This window comes from Muscardinus avellanarius (assembly GCF_963383645.1).
Source record: "Muscardinus avellanarius genome assembly, chromosome: 9".
In the NCBI taxonomy this organism is placed as follows: domain Eukaryota; kingdom Metazoa; phylum Chordata; class Mammalia; order Rodentia; family Gliridae; genus Muscardinus; species Muscardinus avellanarius.
Genome location: NC_137795.1, coordinates 29,717,175 through 29,734,575, shown reverse-complemented (window position 1 = coordinate 29,734,575; position 17,401 = coordinate 29,717,175). Strand labels below are relative to the sequence as shown.

At 43.8% G+C, this 17,401-nt stretch overlaps 1 protein-coding gene across 2 annotated transcripts in view; it reads left to right on the top strand.

Annotated features, from left to right (window-relative positions):
* DNAH11 (dynein axonemal heavy chain 11) overlaps positions 1-17,401 on the top strand; it is a gene marked incomplete at its 5' end in the record, with an annotated part of 386,720 nt that overhangs the window by 77,696 nt on the left and 291,623 nt on the right. For both annotated transcript variants that reach the window (XM_080701838.1, XM_080701837.1), the window contains 6 exons: positions 459-617; positions 3,223-3,345; positions 4,043-4,165; positions 6,674-6,898; positions 8,911-9,002; positions 10,756-10,882. In XM_080701838.1, the coding sequence (XP_080557964.1) occupies positions 459-617; positions 3,223-3,345; positions 4,043-4,165; positions 6,674-6,898; positions 8,911-9,002; positions 10,756-10,882 (849 nt within the window). The remainder of the gene's footprint in view (positions 1-458; positions 618-3,222; positions 3,346-4,042; positions 4,166-6,673; positions 6,899-8,910; positions 9,003-10,755; positions 10,883-17,401) is intronic.

Here is a 17,401-nt window from a genome sequence, read left to right as displayed (position 1 = left end):
AAAAAGACATAGATGACCAAAACTTAAAGGCTCCTGTTAAGTGAGTCCGGCACTAGAAGGGAGGGTCTTAGGAATCCAGATCACAATCTCAGTTCTCACTTATTTGTGCTTGTGGAGGAAACTCTCCACTGCCTGCGTCTGTGAACTTCACCGCTTCCCTGCCTTTGATTTCCAACGGGACATCCAGTCAGATCCTGTGATTAAGAAACTAGTTTGTCCAGGCAATACACCGTGGACTCAGTTAAATACATCCCTTCTCATTTCTAATTTTAATCCTTAGCCTATTGTTTAAATACTTTCACTCTATTTTTTAATCCAGGGATGGGAAATACATGAAAACACACACACACACACACACACACACACACACACACACACACACACACACATCTTCTGAAAGGGGCAAGTCGTATAATGCATTTATCTGGAAAGTAGTTTTCCCCTCTCCTTTTCATTAGGAGGTTTGGGCGCTAGACAAGGCAGTCCGTGTCTGGGATGCTTACACAGGTGTGGAGAGTGCTGTGAAGGACATGGCCACCTCCCTGCGAGCCATCACAGAGTTACAGAGCCCAGCCCTCAGGGACAGGCATTGGCACCAGCTGATGAAGGCCATCGGGGTAAGTGTCCAGGGGCTTCCTGAATATTTTTATAACTGTGAGGTGTTATTCTTTTACTGGTGTTGTCTAGGAGTGGCATGTGTGAAGACATCTCTAGTCACATGCAAAAGGTCCAGCCCCTTGAGACAGGACCAGCGGTCGGGGCCTCTGAAAGAGCCTAGAAGTCATCTTCTCTTTTATGTCCTACTGTCTGTGTGATCAAAGACAAAGATAACCAAAATTTAAAGGCTCCTGTTAAGTGAGTCAGACACGAGAAAGGAGAGTCAACTTCACTGGTTTGAGGTTTTTTTTTTTTTTTTTTTTAATAAAATGAAGGGTACTGTCTATTCTTGTAGATTAGAGGAGTCTTGTAAGGAGCAAATAAGATAATGTGAAGACTTTTATGGAGCACCAAGTGGTGGCAGAGAGTTTAATGTGGACAGGGTTAGAAGGTATAGAAGTGAAATTGGGGGAGAAGGAATTTTGGCACTGTGATCCCCTGATTCACTAGTGTGGTATCTTTTCAATGATTATCTGTGCTTTTAGTTTTATTGCAAGATATAATATGTCATTTGTCCATGACACATGAGGGCTGTTTTCTTGCCTTTCTGTATCTATTGAAAAGCAGTTATATCAACCTCATACTTTATTTTTCAAAGAAGGTAATCTTAATAAGTCAGACCATTTAAAAGTAAGACTGGTGTATACGTGCGTGCTTTCTTCTTAGGCAAATCAAGAGATTAGGGACATACTGTGAAGAAGGAACTCATGATGCTAAGGAAAGTTTGCAAAATAAGGACATGGGGCCAAGGACTGGCTAGAATTTAGGGTTCCAACCCTAACGATAACTGTGGGGACTTGGGCAAATTACTTGTTTTTCTTATCTCAGTTGACCTTTCTATGAAATAAAAACAATGCATTCTCAAGTGAGACTTCCTCACCGAGTCTGCATAGGAAGCATTGGTTGTACTTATTGAGGTCATAGAATATAGTAAACATTCAGTAAATAGTCCCTGGAGCTGCTGCTATCATTATTGTTATTATTTTCATAATCTTTTGGACATGAATATTTCAAATTTATTTATTCACTTAATATCTTTATTAAATCTCTTAATACATGGTTGACTGTGTACCCTGATCCCCATTTCTTCTTCTTAATATATTTTTTCCCACTCTCTCTCTTATGCTGGAGATTGAACCTACCTCCAAGCTACACCCCCAGCCTTTTTTGTTTTGTTTGTTTTGTTTTGTTTTGAAACAGAGCCTCACTAGATTGCTGAGAATCTTTCTAAGTTGCTGAGGCTGGCCTTGATCTTACCATCCTTCTGTCTAAGCTTCACAAGTACTGGGATTCCAGGCATGCACCACTAGGCCTAGCTTCTTCCTGATATTTATGCCAATAAGATTTCACCTCTGCTTGCCTATCTTAGGCTTTTCTGCAAGCTAGAAAAAGGCAGCTTTCTCTAGGTTGTCCCTAAGACAGCAGAGCAAAGGCTGGATTCAGTCTCCTTTTGTCATCTCAGGTGGTGCTCATGTTCAGTGAGCAAACAAGTTCAGGATGGTCCCGTTACCTGTCTCATTCTTTCTCTAGAACAGACCTGGCCCCCATCAGATCTGAATCAAAGTCAAAAGCAACACAGGGTCAAAGTGACCAGCTCAACTGGCTTTCCCAGGACTTTACAGCTACAGGACGAGTCCTGAAGGTCACACATACTAAGAAACCCCTCAGTCCCGAGCAAGCCTGGATTATCGGTTCCTCTGTATATTCCTATTGGTTCCTATGGAGATAGAGGGTGCTGGGGATTATTCCTATTGGTTCCTATGGAGATAGAGGGTGCTGGGGATTATTCCTATTGGTTCCTATGGAGATAGAGGGTGCTGAGGATTATTACAGGGCAGTCAGAGCCAGAGGCACGGCGTCCAAGAAGAAGAGGCTAGATATTCTTAGCTGAAGCAGGAAAGGAAATGGTTTTCTGCGACTGCATGGCTGGGTCAACTCATTCTCAAGGGACGTGGACATGGGTGGGTTTGGAACGCAGAAGAGCTGAGCGGTTTCTTAAGAACCGAATGCTGGCATGCATGCCAGGTAACAAAGAAATATTATTTTTGCATGGTAAATATGAATGATGACATTATGAATTAGGATATTTGGGGCTAAGGAGCTAAGATTAAATTAGTGATAAAAGTAGGTTAACTCATGGAAACAGCTGGGAATTATGTCCTGTGAATAGGGTACTTCAGAAAGAAAAGACAAATGAGCTACTCCTCGATTCCTGGGATTTCTACCAAATTATAATAAATGAACAATGAGATTCTCTGTTTAAAAATGGGTTTTGTTGGCAAAAAAGATAAGGAATGTGCTGACAAGAAAGGGATATAGACAAAAGAAAGTCGTGTAGTGGGAATACGGCAGAAACCTTGCCCCTGGCTTCCGGCTGGTGACACCCCAGTGACTGGAGGGGCGCTCCTGGACTGCCCACGCCGCAGGACCTCAGACGTACTCAGCAGCTGACTTGAGTATGTCTTACTTGCATTCTGCTTACGATTCATTCCTGTGGACAGTAGGTGAAAAGAACCAGTGATGTACCCAGTATATAAATTCTACCTCTTTTTCCTTCCACATCAGGTCAAATTTTCAATAAACGATGCCACAACATTGGCAGATCTTCTAGCCCTGCAGTTACACCGCGTGGAAGATGTCGTCAGAAGCATCGTGGACAGAGCGGTGAAAGAGCTGGGGACTGAGAAGGTAGTGTCCCCACAGCCGCGTCTCCTTTATGAGGCCTATCTTGTTTCTGGGCATAGAAGAGAACTTCTTTTGATGTCCTAGGAGTGAGGAGACAGGAATCCCAGTTTGTCCTCTGCTTCTACTTGGGTGGATGACTTGGGCAGGAAATTAAAAATAGGAGGCTGGCCCCGTCGATGACAGTAGAAAACATTCATGTGTCCTTTCCTTGAAGCCAGAGCCACACCATGTTAACTCATTGCCCCTGAGGCAGCTCATATTATTACTGTCCTTGTTCTTCAGAGAAGGAAACTCAGGCACATAGAGGTAATGGACTTAAGCAGATTCACCTTGGGGACTGGGATTCACACCTGGGCACTCAAAGTCACTTGTCTCTTGCTGGCTAATGTCTAAACGATGTCCACCAAAATTTTCAGTCATCTTTTGAAACCCTTCTTGCTCTCACAGCGGATTTTGGGGAAGGATGTGAAACTGGGATCTGATAAAAGTGTGACATTAGTAGGCTGCTCGGTTGTGATAGAATTCATTCTGCAAACCTCATCACTATGAATTATTTTGCGAAAAAAAGTGAGGCCCACAACATTTGATATTAATTTTAAAAAATTATTTAAAAACTTTAAAAATTCTAGATAATAGTCTATATATTGATGCTAAGTTATACTTTTGTGCACATAAAATAATTTATACTTTTGCTTACTAGGTTATTACTGAAATCAGCCAGATCTGGGCAGCCATGGAGTTTTCTTATGAAATTCACTATCGAACTAGTATTCCATTACTGAAGTCTGACGAACAGCTTTTTGAGACTCTAGAGCACAACCAGGTAAGATAGACAGCTTTATTCCAGATGTTTAGTTTTAATTGGTGATTTTAGATTTTCTTTGCAAGTCCTGATATTCAGCATTTCATTCATTCATGGAACATCGGTTTACTCCAGGTTCCACGTGTTTGTCCATTTGGGATTCAAAGGTAGGAATACTTGTTCTCAAGCAATTTGCACCTGAGAAAGGGGTGGAAGGAAGCTAAGGAGTCTAGAGGAGACCAAGGCATCCTGGCTGGGGAGGGTGCACATCTCAGGGAGGTCCTGAAGAGGTGGCGGTGGTTATGCTGGGCCCTGCAGGATGGGCTGGCACTCAACAACCAAGTGGCTGTCAGAGGAGGCGTGGCAATGGCCACGGTATTAGGGACATCACGGATTCCAGAAAGGACCTGCCATTCAGAGGTCATTGTAAGATTTTGGTTTTCTTGAACTATCGATTTTCTTTCTGGGAGTAATGAAAAATAAGACTGGAAAGACAGATCTCAGCGCAGTGTATATATATTATATATATAGTTTTTGTGTGTGTGTGTGGTACCGGGGTTTCTGGAGCCCTTCTATCTCTGGGCTATACTCCCAGACCTAATATATATGTATATGTGTATGTGTGTATGTGTATATGTGTATATGTGTATATGTATATATGTATATATATAACCTAACCCTAACCCTAATATAATTTATTTATTTATTTGGAAACAGGGTCTCTTAAGCCAGCACGGCTGGCTTCAAACCCGCACAATCCTCCTGTCTCCGCCTCCCAAGCGCGGGGATTACAAATGTGCACCACCATGCCTGGCTATATATATATAAATTGAATTCTAAGTTTGTAGGAGTTAGGATCTCTTTGGACATGAGAGCTAAAAAAGATAGAAGAGGCTATTTGGAAAAAATAGTAACTAATTATTAGACATAAAGCACTTAAGAAGAGAAACTAGTATAGAGAGGTGACAGTCAGACCACATTCCAGCACAGAGGTCCTGCCTATCATAGTAGGTTAGGAGGTCATTGTTGGTATTCATTCATTCATTCATTCATTCATTCATTCATTCATTCATTTTTGGTATTGGGGATTGAACCCAGGGGCATTCTTAAGTCCAAGCTAAACACCCAGCCCTTTCTGTTTTGAAACAGGGACTTGCTGAGTTGCTGAGTCTCCCTAGGTTGGTGAGGCTGGCCTCAAACCTTTGATCCTCCTGTCTCTGCTGCCACAACTACGTCATTGTTGATATATTGAGAACTGAGAGATAGAGAAACAAAGATGAGGCAACTAGGAATAGAGCCTAGGAAAAGGTTGCATTTGATGAATAAGAGAAGACACACAAAAAAAGGCAGAAATCCAGGCCAGGCACGGTGGCACATACCTGGAATCTCAGTACTTGGGAAACTGAGACAGGATTGCAGGTTCCAGGCCAGCCTCAGCAATGTAGTGAGGCTTTCAGCAACTTAGCAAGACCATGTTTTAAAGTGAAAAAAATAAAAAGGACTGGGGATATATTTCGGAGGTAGAATGCCCTGGGTACTAACAAAAATAAAAATAAAAAATAAAAAAAAGTGGAGAGAGAGAGTGGTCAGGGAAGTGATAGAAACAGGACAGAAATGAATGGTTCATCCCTTCCCCAAAAGATGAGTCTCGAGTCTCATGTGCTCAGTTCCAAGAGTGGAGGAGGAGGAGGAGGAGGAGGAGGAGGAGGAGGAAGAAGAATAGGAGGAGGAGGAAAAAGAGGAGGAGGAGGAGGAAGAGGGAGGAGCTGCCCTTCCCCTGAGTACCTTCTGAGAGTTCAGTCAGACAGTGGCGGGCAGTGTGCATGAGATAGCCCCTCCGGCCTTGGCAACTAGGGCCTCAGAGAAGGGAAGAAGGAAGTGGAAGCTTGAGCTCCCAGCTGGGTGTAGGGAAGTCTGTTTTATCTTTTGGAGATTAAACCACGCACAACCTTTGGATGATTAACAGACAGGGGCCAGGGAAAAGAGTGAGAGAAGAAGAGTTTAATTCCTAAAGCTGTGCCCCAGGGCACTGTATTCTTTTTCTGCCTGCAAAGACATGCATGGTCTTCTTGTAGAAGACATCAAATTCAGCTGCTTGCATTTTATGGTGTGTGTGTGTGTTACTGGGGGTTGGACCCAGGAACTTTCCACCTCCAAGCTTACTCCCCTATTTTGTTCTGTTGTTTTGAAACAGAGCCTCATTAGGTTGCTGAGAATCTCACCACATTGCTGAGTTTGTCCTCAACCCTGCAATCCTCCCCTCTCAGCCTCCCAGATTCTGAGATGACAGATGTGTGATACCAACCCCAGCTATCTTTTTTTTCTTGGGGGATAAACTGTTAACATGAATATTTACTGCCTTCAATCATTCATTCATTCACTCAGTTAGCAAAAGTCTATTGAATAACCTTTCTGGATATTCCCTGCTAGGTCCAAGAGTCCAGCAATAAAGAATACAGATGCAGTGCTTCCCTCCTGGCACGCACAGCCTGCCAGTTCAGCTCGTTACGATTCTTTGTCCTTCGTTAGGTTCAGTTGCAGACTCTTCTCCAAAGCAAGTATGTGGGATACTTCATCGAGCAAGTCTCAAGCTGGCAAAATAAGTTAAATGTTGCCGACTCAGTCATCTTCACGTGGATGGAAGTCCAGCGAACTTGGTCTCACCTGGAAAGCATTTTTGTTTGTTCAGAAGATATTCGAATCCAGCTTGTGGAAGATGCCAGAAGATTCGATGACGTCGACGCTGAGTTTAAGGTTGGTCAGGGACAGGCTGCACTCTAGGAAAGTTTTCAGAACATTATGGAAGTTCGTAAAGAACCTTCATTGGGAGTATTATATTGATAAAAGTGAATCTGTTTTTGTGTTTCAGTAAGCAAGGGTCAGGAAACTTGTTCTATACACAGCTACATAGTGAGTATTTTCGGTTTTGAAAATCGGGCAGCCTGTGTTATAACTAGTTGAGCCACTGTCACGTGAAGACAAGAGGCGCTGCGTAGACAGACAGATGTGGCTGTGCCCCAGGGAAACTGCAGAGACACTGAAATTTGAATCTCACGTATTTTTCATTTATCACAATATATTTCTTTTGAGATTTTTCAACCATAAAAACGTGAAAGCCATTCTTAGCTTCTAGGTCACACAAAAGCACCTATAGCAGGCCCATATTTGGCCCGCTGACCTCTGCAGAAGCAGAGACAGACTCCTGTCCATAGTAAAGACCGCGAAGGAGGGATTGGTAACAAACAATACCGCCAGCTGGAGTTTTTTTTCCCTAAGAGTAGCAGAGAACATGTGAAGATGTTAACATAAAAGTGATACATCATTTGAGAGACAGAGCTAAGAATCATGCTCTACCTTTTTTTTTTTTAATATAAAATGGTGGTTAATTTTTTTCTTTTTACCTTAGAGTAGAACTCACAGAGGAAGATTAGTTGTGTAATCCTCGTGTACTCTAAGAGTCTGTCTTCTCGTATTCTCCTCTCTCTTCTTTCCTTCCCACTCCTCCCTACTCCTCCCCTTTCCTTCCTTTTTCTTGCTTCCTTTAATTTGGTTTAGAAGAGAACAAATCCACACGGGCCCAGAATAGTACCAATGCCCATAACATTTATTTTAACAAAAGCTGTAAGATTATGCATTGTTTTTGATCTTCATCTAAACATTTAAAAGCAAAAGCAAACAGATGTGATGTTAGGTATTACCTGACATCATTAACCTTGCTTTGCTATTTTATTTTGGACTGGGGATTGAGCCAGGCACATTCTACCTTTCAACTATGCCCTCAGAATTTTAAAAAATTATTATTTATTTATTTATTTTTACTGGTGAATTATGGTCTCACATCATAATGTGGATCATGTTGACAATGGCATATATTCACACAGTACTTGGTGCCCCCCACCCCTCCCCATTTCCCACCCTCCCAGTACCAAGTGTCCAGGTTAACAATGTTATATTTGCATGTACACACATAGTTGCAGGTAGCATTTCCATTAATGAACCTCAGCCTTCCTCCTCACCTCCCCTTCCTCTCTGGCTCCACTGAGGTTTCCTCTCCATTATCTGGAGTCCCTCTGATATCCCCAAACCCTCTAGCTCAAGCATATTAGAGAAAACATATATCCCTTTTCTTTCTGTGCCTAGCTAATCTCACTTAATGTTTTCCAGGTATTTTCATCTTCTTATGAGAGACATGATTTTGTTCTTCTTTATTGCTGAGTAGAATTCCATTGTGTGTATTTTTCATAATTTTGTAATCCATTCATCTGTTAATGGAGACCTAGGTTGGTTCCATATTTTGGCTATTGCGAACTGTACACTATCAACATAGGTATGCATATGTTACTGTAGTTCTCTGATTTCAACTTCTTTGGAAAGATACCCAGGAGTGGTATAGCCGGATCATATAGTGGATCCATTCCCAGTTTTCTAAGGAATCTCCACATTGATCTCCATAGCGGTTGAACTAGTTTGCACTCCCACCAACAATATAGAAGATTTCCTATTTCCCCATGTCCTCGCCAACATTTATTGTAATTATTTTTTTTTATTTTGAGACAATGTTTCACTCTACTTCACCTGTTGAGGTTGCTGAGGACCTCAATAAGTTGACGAGGCTGGCCTGGAACCTGCAGTCCTCCTGTGTCAGCCTCCCAAGTGTGAGATTACAGATATGTGCCACCACTCTCGGCTTGTTCTTGTTTTTTGATTCCAAAAGTAGATGAAAAATTTAGAAAAAAATCTAATATCTGTGTTACACTTTTATACAGGAGTTAATGGTCAAGACAGTAAAAATAAAAAATGTTCTAGAAGCAACATGCCAACCTCATCTCTATGAAAAACTTAAAGACTTACAGTACAGGTAAGAATTGACTACATAGTGTGATGAGTTTAACTTTAGGAATTTATTTCACATACCTAATGGTATTTAAATCATGTTATTGAGCCGGGCGTGGTGGCGCACACTTGTAATCCCAGTGCTTGGGAGGCTGAGATAGAAAGATCGCACAGGTTCGAAGCCAGCCTCAGCTACTTAGTAAGGCTCTCAGCAACTTAGAGAAACCATGTTCCCAAATAAAGTATAAAATAGGTCTGGGAGTATAGCCCGGAGGTAGAAAAGCCCCTGGGTTCCATCCCCAGTAACACACACACACACACACAAAATCATGTTATTGTAGGTTCAGTCTCTACTAAATTATTTTGTAATTTTGCTTATAGTTGCCTAATTGCCTTATACATATTCCCAATATATTTATGTATATAATTATAAATATATATAAATATAATATAAAAGTAAATGCAAATATATTTCTATTTTCTGAAATGACTTTATTTATTTATTTATTTATTTGGTGGTACTGGGGTTCCTGGAAGCTCTTCTACCTCTGGGCTACACTCCCAGACCTATTTTTACATTTTTATTTGGAAACAGGGTCTCCTAAGCCAGCGCGCGGCTGGCTTCAAACCTGCACGATCCTCCTGTCTCTGCCTCCCAAGCGTGGGGATTACAAGCGTGCACTACCATGCCTGGCTGAAAGGACTATTTTAATAATAAAATTAGAATATTATATTAAGAGAATTGATCAAGAGCCAGGCGTGGTGGCACACACTTGTAATTCCAGCGTTCAGGAGGCTGAGACAGGAGGATTGTGGTTTGTGGACAGCCTCAGCTCCTTAGGCCCTTTGCAACTCAGTGAGACCCTGTTTCAAAATAAAGACTAAAAAATAGGGCAGGTGGTGTAGCTCGGAGGTAGAATGTCCCTGGGTTTCATCCCCAGTACAGAAAAAAAATATATATATATATATATATTTTTTTTTTCCTGGCTTTTGATTTCACATGGGCAGATTGGGCACTAAAATAAGAAGCTCATCTACAGAATCTAATTGCTTTTGTTTATCTAGTAATCTTTGAGGATTATGGGACTCTGGGTCATTTTTCTAGGCTAAGGACACTAAAGTAGAAAACATTCTGGGGCTTATGACTCCTCTGAATACCTAAGAGAGTGGAAGGCACTTGTGTTTTCACTAAGTAGTATAGATACTCAGTGAGGATAGAAAAATGTACCCCAAGCCAGTTGCATCCTACACATGCATCTTTTGCTCAGGCCGAGCACTTCCGATCCCAGTCTTCATTAAGAAAAGCAGAGTGAGCCAGGTGTGGTGCACGTCTGCAATCCCAGTACTCGGGAGGCTGAGATGGGAGGACCTCAGGTGCAAGGCCAGCCTCAGCAACTTGGCAAGACCCTCCACAACTTAGCAAGACCCTATTTCAAAATAAAAAATAAAATAAAAAGGCCTGGGGATGTAGCTTAGAGGTAGAATGCCCTTGGGTTCAATTCCCAGTGCCCCCCCCCAAAAAAAAATCAAAGTATGACATAAACCCAAGTCTGGTCTCTAGTAGCCTCCACTAGTGGGGTGTGGGGGACTCCTCCCACTTGGCAGGACTGGGGCATCAGTCCTGCGCGGGGCAATGGGGTCGAGGGGAAGAGGAAGACTTCTTGTTTCGCAGAGAGCTCACTGCGAGAGCAGACAGCGATGGCAGCTGGCTTCGTTCTGCTGAGGTGTCAATGACTGAACGGGCAAAGCGTGCTTAAAAAGGTTTTCCATTCATCTAGGCTTTCTCTGTGTGAAAAGGCCCTTGCCGAATACCTGGAAACCAAGCGCATAGCTTTTCCTCGCTTCTATTTCATCTCCTCCGCTGACTTACTTGACATTCTCTCGAAGGGCGCTCAGCCTAAACAGGTAATGGTTTTTTGAAGTCTCTTTTATACTGTGTTAGTGAAGGAATGTCCCAGTTTCTCTGTCATCAATGCCATCTGTCATGTCACATGTGCCAGGAACTAGAAAATCTGCAGTTAAAGTTCTTAATGTAGCAACAGAGGAGAGTCAGGGGTTGTGCTAAAGGAAGCGGGAAGAGTGTCTGTCCGGACGTCAGTAAAGGGGTGGGGTATTAAATGCCTGGGTCCTGAAAGAAGCCCTCAGGAAAAAAACGCTGGCTGCAAATCCCCCAGGGTCCAGGCCAAGAGCGGGGGCATCCATAACGGGGCCAGCAGCCTTCCTACAGGAAAGTGGGTCGCTTGTTGAAGGAGATGATGGCGCTGGTTCTTTTCTGCTACCCCTCCGCTCCAGAGAAAGCTGCGTGATTCCTCAGTGAACTGGTCCCAGTGCCGTCAGAGTTGGACGTGTGTCATTTCAGACTCATCCTCTCACCCCGGAATTCCCCATCTGTACAAAGACTTTGTCTAGCTCTTTGCTGATTCCCATGTCAGTATTTAAAGCTAATGAAAGCAGATGTTACCTTTTGTCACCGGAGAGGGACAGACTAATCACAAGCAGACTTTGTACAGATTTTGAAGCAGTGCTTCCTGCAAACTCTCAGAGGCTGTTGTCCCCTTCAGACCCACTCGCCTATTGCCACTTGTCACTTGTTGTGGTTGGGAAAGCTGGCACAGCAGTTATCCCTGCGGGAGATGGACTCCGCAGAGAACTTTGAACTGAAGCTTCTGCTTCAACACTGCTGAGTTTTGTCCGTGTTATTTTTCTCAGAAAACAAATTCTCTTCAGTAGGTACTATCATGCCATTTTCTTTGGAATATTTGTCTCTCAGCACTGCATTTCCCTAAATCGTGATGTTGTTTGGACATAGTTTTTTATCTTATTTCTTTTTTTGTTCGTCACTTAAGCTTGAATCTAAATTCAGTTGATAGCCGGGCATGGTCACACACACTTGTAATCCCAGCATTCGGGAGGATGAGACCGGAGGATCGCGGTTCGCGGCCAGCTTCAGCTACTTAGTGAGGCCCTGTTTCAAAATAAAGAATAAAACATAGGGAAGGGGGTGTAGCTTGGAGGTCAAATGCCTCTGGGTTCCATCCCCAGACCCACAACAACAACAAAAATTCAATTGATGTTCTTGTTGTTGGTTACAAGTGAAATCTTGCTATGAATCACAGAACTGCTGGACAACCTTTTCAGGGTCGCTTAGGTATTGTTTTGTATTCATGCTAACCCCTAGATAGCTTTGTGCATACAGTCCTCTGGTTAGAGTAACTGGGAACACACAATTCCCATATCTATCCCTTCGGTCTTTATATAGCACCCAATTAGTTATTTGTTTTTGTCTTGTGGTGCTGTAGATAAAGCCCGGGGCCTTGTGAATAGGAGGCAGGCATTCTACCATTGAACTACATCCTCAGAATTAGAGGTGTTTTTAAAACATGAATCTCAAACAAGAGTCATAACCACCCTTGTGCTGCATGAGGTCCTCTTGCACATCCTTGACCATCAGCTGAAGACTGCCGAGGTAGAAGGTGTGGTGTCCTATTCCAGATGCATGTTCCTGAAGACCTTTCCAATCCAAATACTTACAATGCACAATGGATTTTTAATATGCATGTTAGAAGAAAGATGCATATGTCTGTAACTAGGATAGCATTCTTTTTCCTTTAATTATAGTCTTAAAACAAACAGTTTTATGACTGGTTCATTGAGCAATATTAGTTTCATGGAACAACAAATATCATGCATTTAAAATTTTTCTGCAATTATCAATCCCAAATGTGCTTTGCTGAGTCTCCCCACAGTAGTTGTAGACCCTTTATAACATTGTGACTAGATAATCATAATATCCTAGCCCTCTTCTCTTATTAACAAACAAATGGCCAGGCATGATGGCGCACACTTGTAATCCCAGTACTTGGGAGGCCGAAACAGGAGAATCACAGGTTCGTGGCCAGCCTCAGCTACTTAGTGAGGCCCTCCACAGCTTAGTGAAAACTTATTTAAAATAAAGAATAAAAAATAAAGCTGGGGGTGTAACTTGAAGGTAGAATGCCCCTGGGTTCTATCCACAGTACTACAAAACAAACAAACAAACAAACAAACAAAACAAAACAAAATAAAATACCCAAGCAAGGTCTAGCTGGAAATTCTAGTTCACCTCTGGATGTGGGCCAGGTGTTCATCAAGCTCGTGGAGTTGGGGGGATGTTAATTCTTCGCTTCTCTTCCTCCTTCCTCTTCTCACGGCTGGTTCTATGGGGGTGCTTTGACCTTTGCTGTTGCCCCTGCTCTTGGTCCTGGACATCGGCCCCACAGCCTGTTCGTGCCAGGCAGGTGCCCACCACTAGCTTCACTCTAGCCTGTCGCGCTTTCTCAGGATGGTTCTGTGTCTCTCCGGTGGTTCATGCTCAGTAGCGAGGAGCCACCTGCCGGGTCTCTTTTAGAGCAGGATTGCAAGCACTCAGGGCTCTGCTGGGTGGCTGCTTCCCTTGGCTCTTCCTTTCCAAAAGAAAGATTTGAGACTGGGAAGACAGACAGTGAAGTGGACGAGATTTACTTAGCAAAGCAAGTGAACAGTTTAGCGACACCTGTGATGAAGGGGTGGGGCTTATGCTCCAGGAAGAGTGTCTGGAGCGGTCCAGAGGGGAGCGGTGTGGAGGGCTGGTTCTCCGCCTGGACACTTCCTTCCTCCTGTGCCTGCCTTTGGGGTTTTGCTTGGCCTCAGTCATGCAGTGGCTCCAAATCGACCAAGTTGGAAACTTTCCCCTCAGAACTCAAGCAACACCCACCTTGAGGCAGGGTTGGGTGCATGGATGTCTAAAATAGTAATGTTGCCAGGTGTAGTGGCACACACCTGAAATTCTAGTACTTAGGAAGCTGAGACAGGAGGGTTGTAGGTTCAAGACCAGCCTTATTGGCTTAGCAAGACCCTCTTTTAATCCCAAGTATAATCAAACAGACAGCAATGTAAATGATATCATAATGGTATAGTAATTGCCAGAAGCTACTTGCAGGCAAGCTTGGGGTTGGTATGCATTTAGTAAGTCTAGCTGCCCTGATGTTGTTATGGGGGAATCCCTGTGTTTCCTTTCATACAGGCTGACCCGACTTTCCCCTTAGATCACCCCAGACCTGCCCTGCCCTGCTCATTGCTATCTATCTACCTAATGAGGGGAAAGGGGGACCTTTCCAGGGCCATAGATGGCAAAGCCATCTCTCTGTTTTCCTAGTCCTTGCCTTAGCAGTGTGGCCGGCCACCTGATTATGTCTTTTCTTTCCCTTCTGTCTAAACAGGTGTCCAACCAAGGGGACCCTTGATGCCTCACCTTCTGTGGGCACCCACAGTATCTACATGGGATCCCCCAGGCTCCTCGGGGGTCCAGGAGTGCAGGCTGGGGAAGTGTTACTGCACCTTACTCACGGGAGTGAGGGAAAGCCCATGGCATCCCGCTTTAGAAATTGTTAGGGTAGTTAGGTCTTCCTTGATTGTTTAATTTTCCCACGAGGATTTTAAATGGAATACACCAATAAAGGAGCACAAGAGGCTTATTTAGGGAAGTGGGGGCACAGTGTAAAAGAAGACCCTGACAAAGAGCTACATTTCAGAGAAAGGACCAGGAAAGAGCTGCTTCCTTCAGGTGGAAAACAGCCGGGAATAAAGGGGCTGCACCCAGAGAGAGGGACTGAAGCAGCCGGTTCGGGAGTGGAACACAGCCTTCGCCTCAGCCTCGGCCTTCCATAGCATCAGGACCATAGGCAGCTCAGCCGGGAGCCCTTCCTCTTACGCATATGTATTTGGAGAGGTCTCCATCTCTTCATGCTCCATCTTTACCATGCTGGAAACTGTCCCACGGGGGTCTAAGTGAAGTCCTGCCAGGACAGGGGGTTATGCATTCAGTAAAGTTTCACCTCCTAATATCCCTGCAGTTTGGTGTCTGTGTGTGTGTGTGTGTGTGTTACTGGAGATGGAACCCATGGGCATGTTACCTCCAGGAGACATCCCAAGCCCTGTTTTACTTTTCATTTTGGAGCCAGGCGTGGTGGTGCATGCTTATAATCCCAGAATCTGGGAGGCTGAGACAGGAGAATCACAGGTTTAAGGCCAGCCTCAGCTACGTAGTGAGGCCCTTTGCAACTCAATGAGACCCTGTTTCAAAATAAAGAATAAAAAATAAGGCCGGGTGTGTCGTTTGGAAGTAGAATGTTTCTGAGTTTCCTCCCCAGTACCACAAAAAATGTTTATTTTTAATTTTGAAACGAATTCTCACTAAGTAACTGAAGGTCTCACTAAGTTGCTGAGGCTGGCCTCTCAAATCCGCATTCCTCCTGTCTCAGCCTCTCAAGTACTGGGATGACATGCATGTGCCACCATGCCTGGCTTTTCTGCAGTTTTCTAAGCTGGATTCTCTAACCACAGCCAGGGGGGATTTCTGTTTTTCCACTCATGAAGACCCGCCTAACCTTCCCTCAGGCCCATTCCAGCTTTGCCCACCTGCTCACTTCTATCTAGCTACCAAGCACCCTGGGCTAATAACCACAGCTGTGAGGATAACGCCTTCTCTCTCTCCCACGTGAGAGGCTGTTTATTCTATGGTAATACAAGGAGGCAAATATTTCTGCTTATAACCTGAAGGGGTCAAGCCATGTGGCCGTGGGATAGATGTGGCTTATAGTTCTCCTGACCTGCCAGCTTTGAAGTGACTAGATTTCGATGTGGTTTGAAAATTTGAAGATATTCAGATCATTTTCAAGTTATGTTTAAAATGTATTTCCCTGAGATCTTTTTGTTATGCTATTTAAACTTTGAACAACTCAAATTCCTGTAAGAGGCTATCAGAGCCATATGAGGTGATGTGTGCCTGTAATCCCAGCACTTGGAGGGTTGAAACGGAAAGATTGCAGTTTTGATGCTAGCCTCAGCAACTTAAGAGACCCCCAGCAATTTAGTGAGGACCCTGTTTCAAAATAAACTAGGGCTGGGGATGTTGCTTGAAGGTAGAATGCCCTAGATTCAACTCCCAGTACCCCCCAAAAAATGATGCCATCATATTGTTACTAATGGTCTATTATGAGAATAAGTGTTTAGCAGCCTTCGTGGTGCAAATAACCACCCCTGGAGTGGCTTGTGGGCACAGAGGCTTGAGAAGGAGCTAAGGTTGATTGTGCGTCACCCAGAGCCCTGGTTGGCTTCGTTTCGTGAGACGAATGGTTCTGCAGGGTCAGGGTGCCTTCTGAATTCCTGTTCACAGACCGTGGAGTGGTTGATGCTTTTGCTAGTTCTGCAGGACAGCACGGGCTTGTTACACTCTCGTACCCTCTTTGCAATGTCAGAATTAGTTTCAGACCACCAGACAGGGCTTTCCCATCTCTGCCTTTGTGTTAAGGTCCCTGAATGTGCTCCCTGTAGTGTGACATAGATAACATGGCAACCGCAGCTTGTGGACTAACAATGCAATTGGCCCATAAAAGGCACCTTTGTCACTGAGAGCTCAACTTGACATCCTGTGAATGGCTTGAAGGTGCCAGGCCCCCTCCTCCACCCACCCACACTCGATTTAAGAGTGTTGATCCAAGAGAGAGTTTCTGGAGTTCATTGTGGAAGTTGGTCGGCTTGGGCATATCATTCAGGGAGGTCTGAAACCGCTACCACCTCTATTCTGTGAGCAGAGGTTCCCAATGTTAAGACACCAGAGCGAGGCAGTTTGGTGCCTAGAATGCCTTCGGTGATTATTAGCTGTCAGTATGCCAGATTAAGGGCAAGTTCTAAAGATTTTTCTTCCCCCTTGAAGTCAGCCTGACCTCCCACAGGCATGGGTTATCGGGGGACTGTGAGTTTAACTTTAGTAGTAAAACTTTCTGGTAGTTGCTGTGGAAATAAAGCTTAAAGATACACTTGCAGAATCATGAGCATGGTGCATTTATGTTAAACTCGCATAAAGTTCTTTTTTTTTTTTTTTTTTTGCGGTACTGGGGATGGAACTCAGGAGCATTCTACCTCCAAGCAACACCCCAGCCCTATTTTTTATTCTTTTTTTTTTTTTTGAAACTGGGTCTCACTGAGTTGCGAAGGGCCTTGCTTAGTAGCTGGGGCTGTCCACGAACCATGAGCCTCCAGACTCAGCCTCCCAAATGCTGGGATTATAAGCGTGAACCACCATGCCCAGCTTGGCATAAAGTTTTCATGTGATTGAGTAGTCTCATTCTTTGATTGCCTTCCCCTCTAAAAAGATCCTTTCATGTTTTGAACCTTAACTAGTATGGTGGTTGAGGTTATATCAAATGACAACAATTTACCTTTCTGTACGCTACCAGCGTGTATAATAGCTGATAACTTTTTTTTTTTTTTGTGGTACTGGGGTTCCTGGAAACTCTTCTACCTCCGGGCTACACTCCCAGACCTATTTTATATTTTTTTTGGAAACAGGGTCTCTTAAACCAGCGAGGCTGGCTTCGAATCAGCATGATCCTCCTGTCTCCGGGA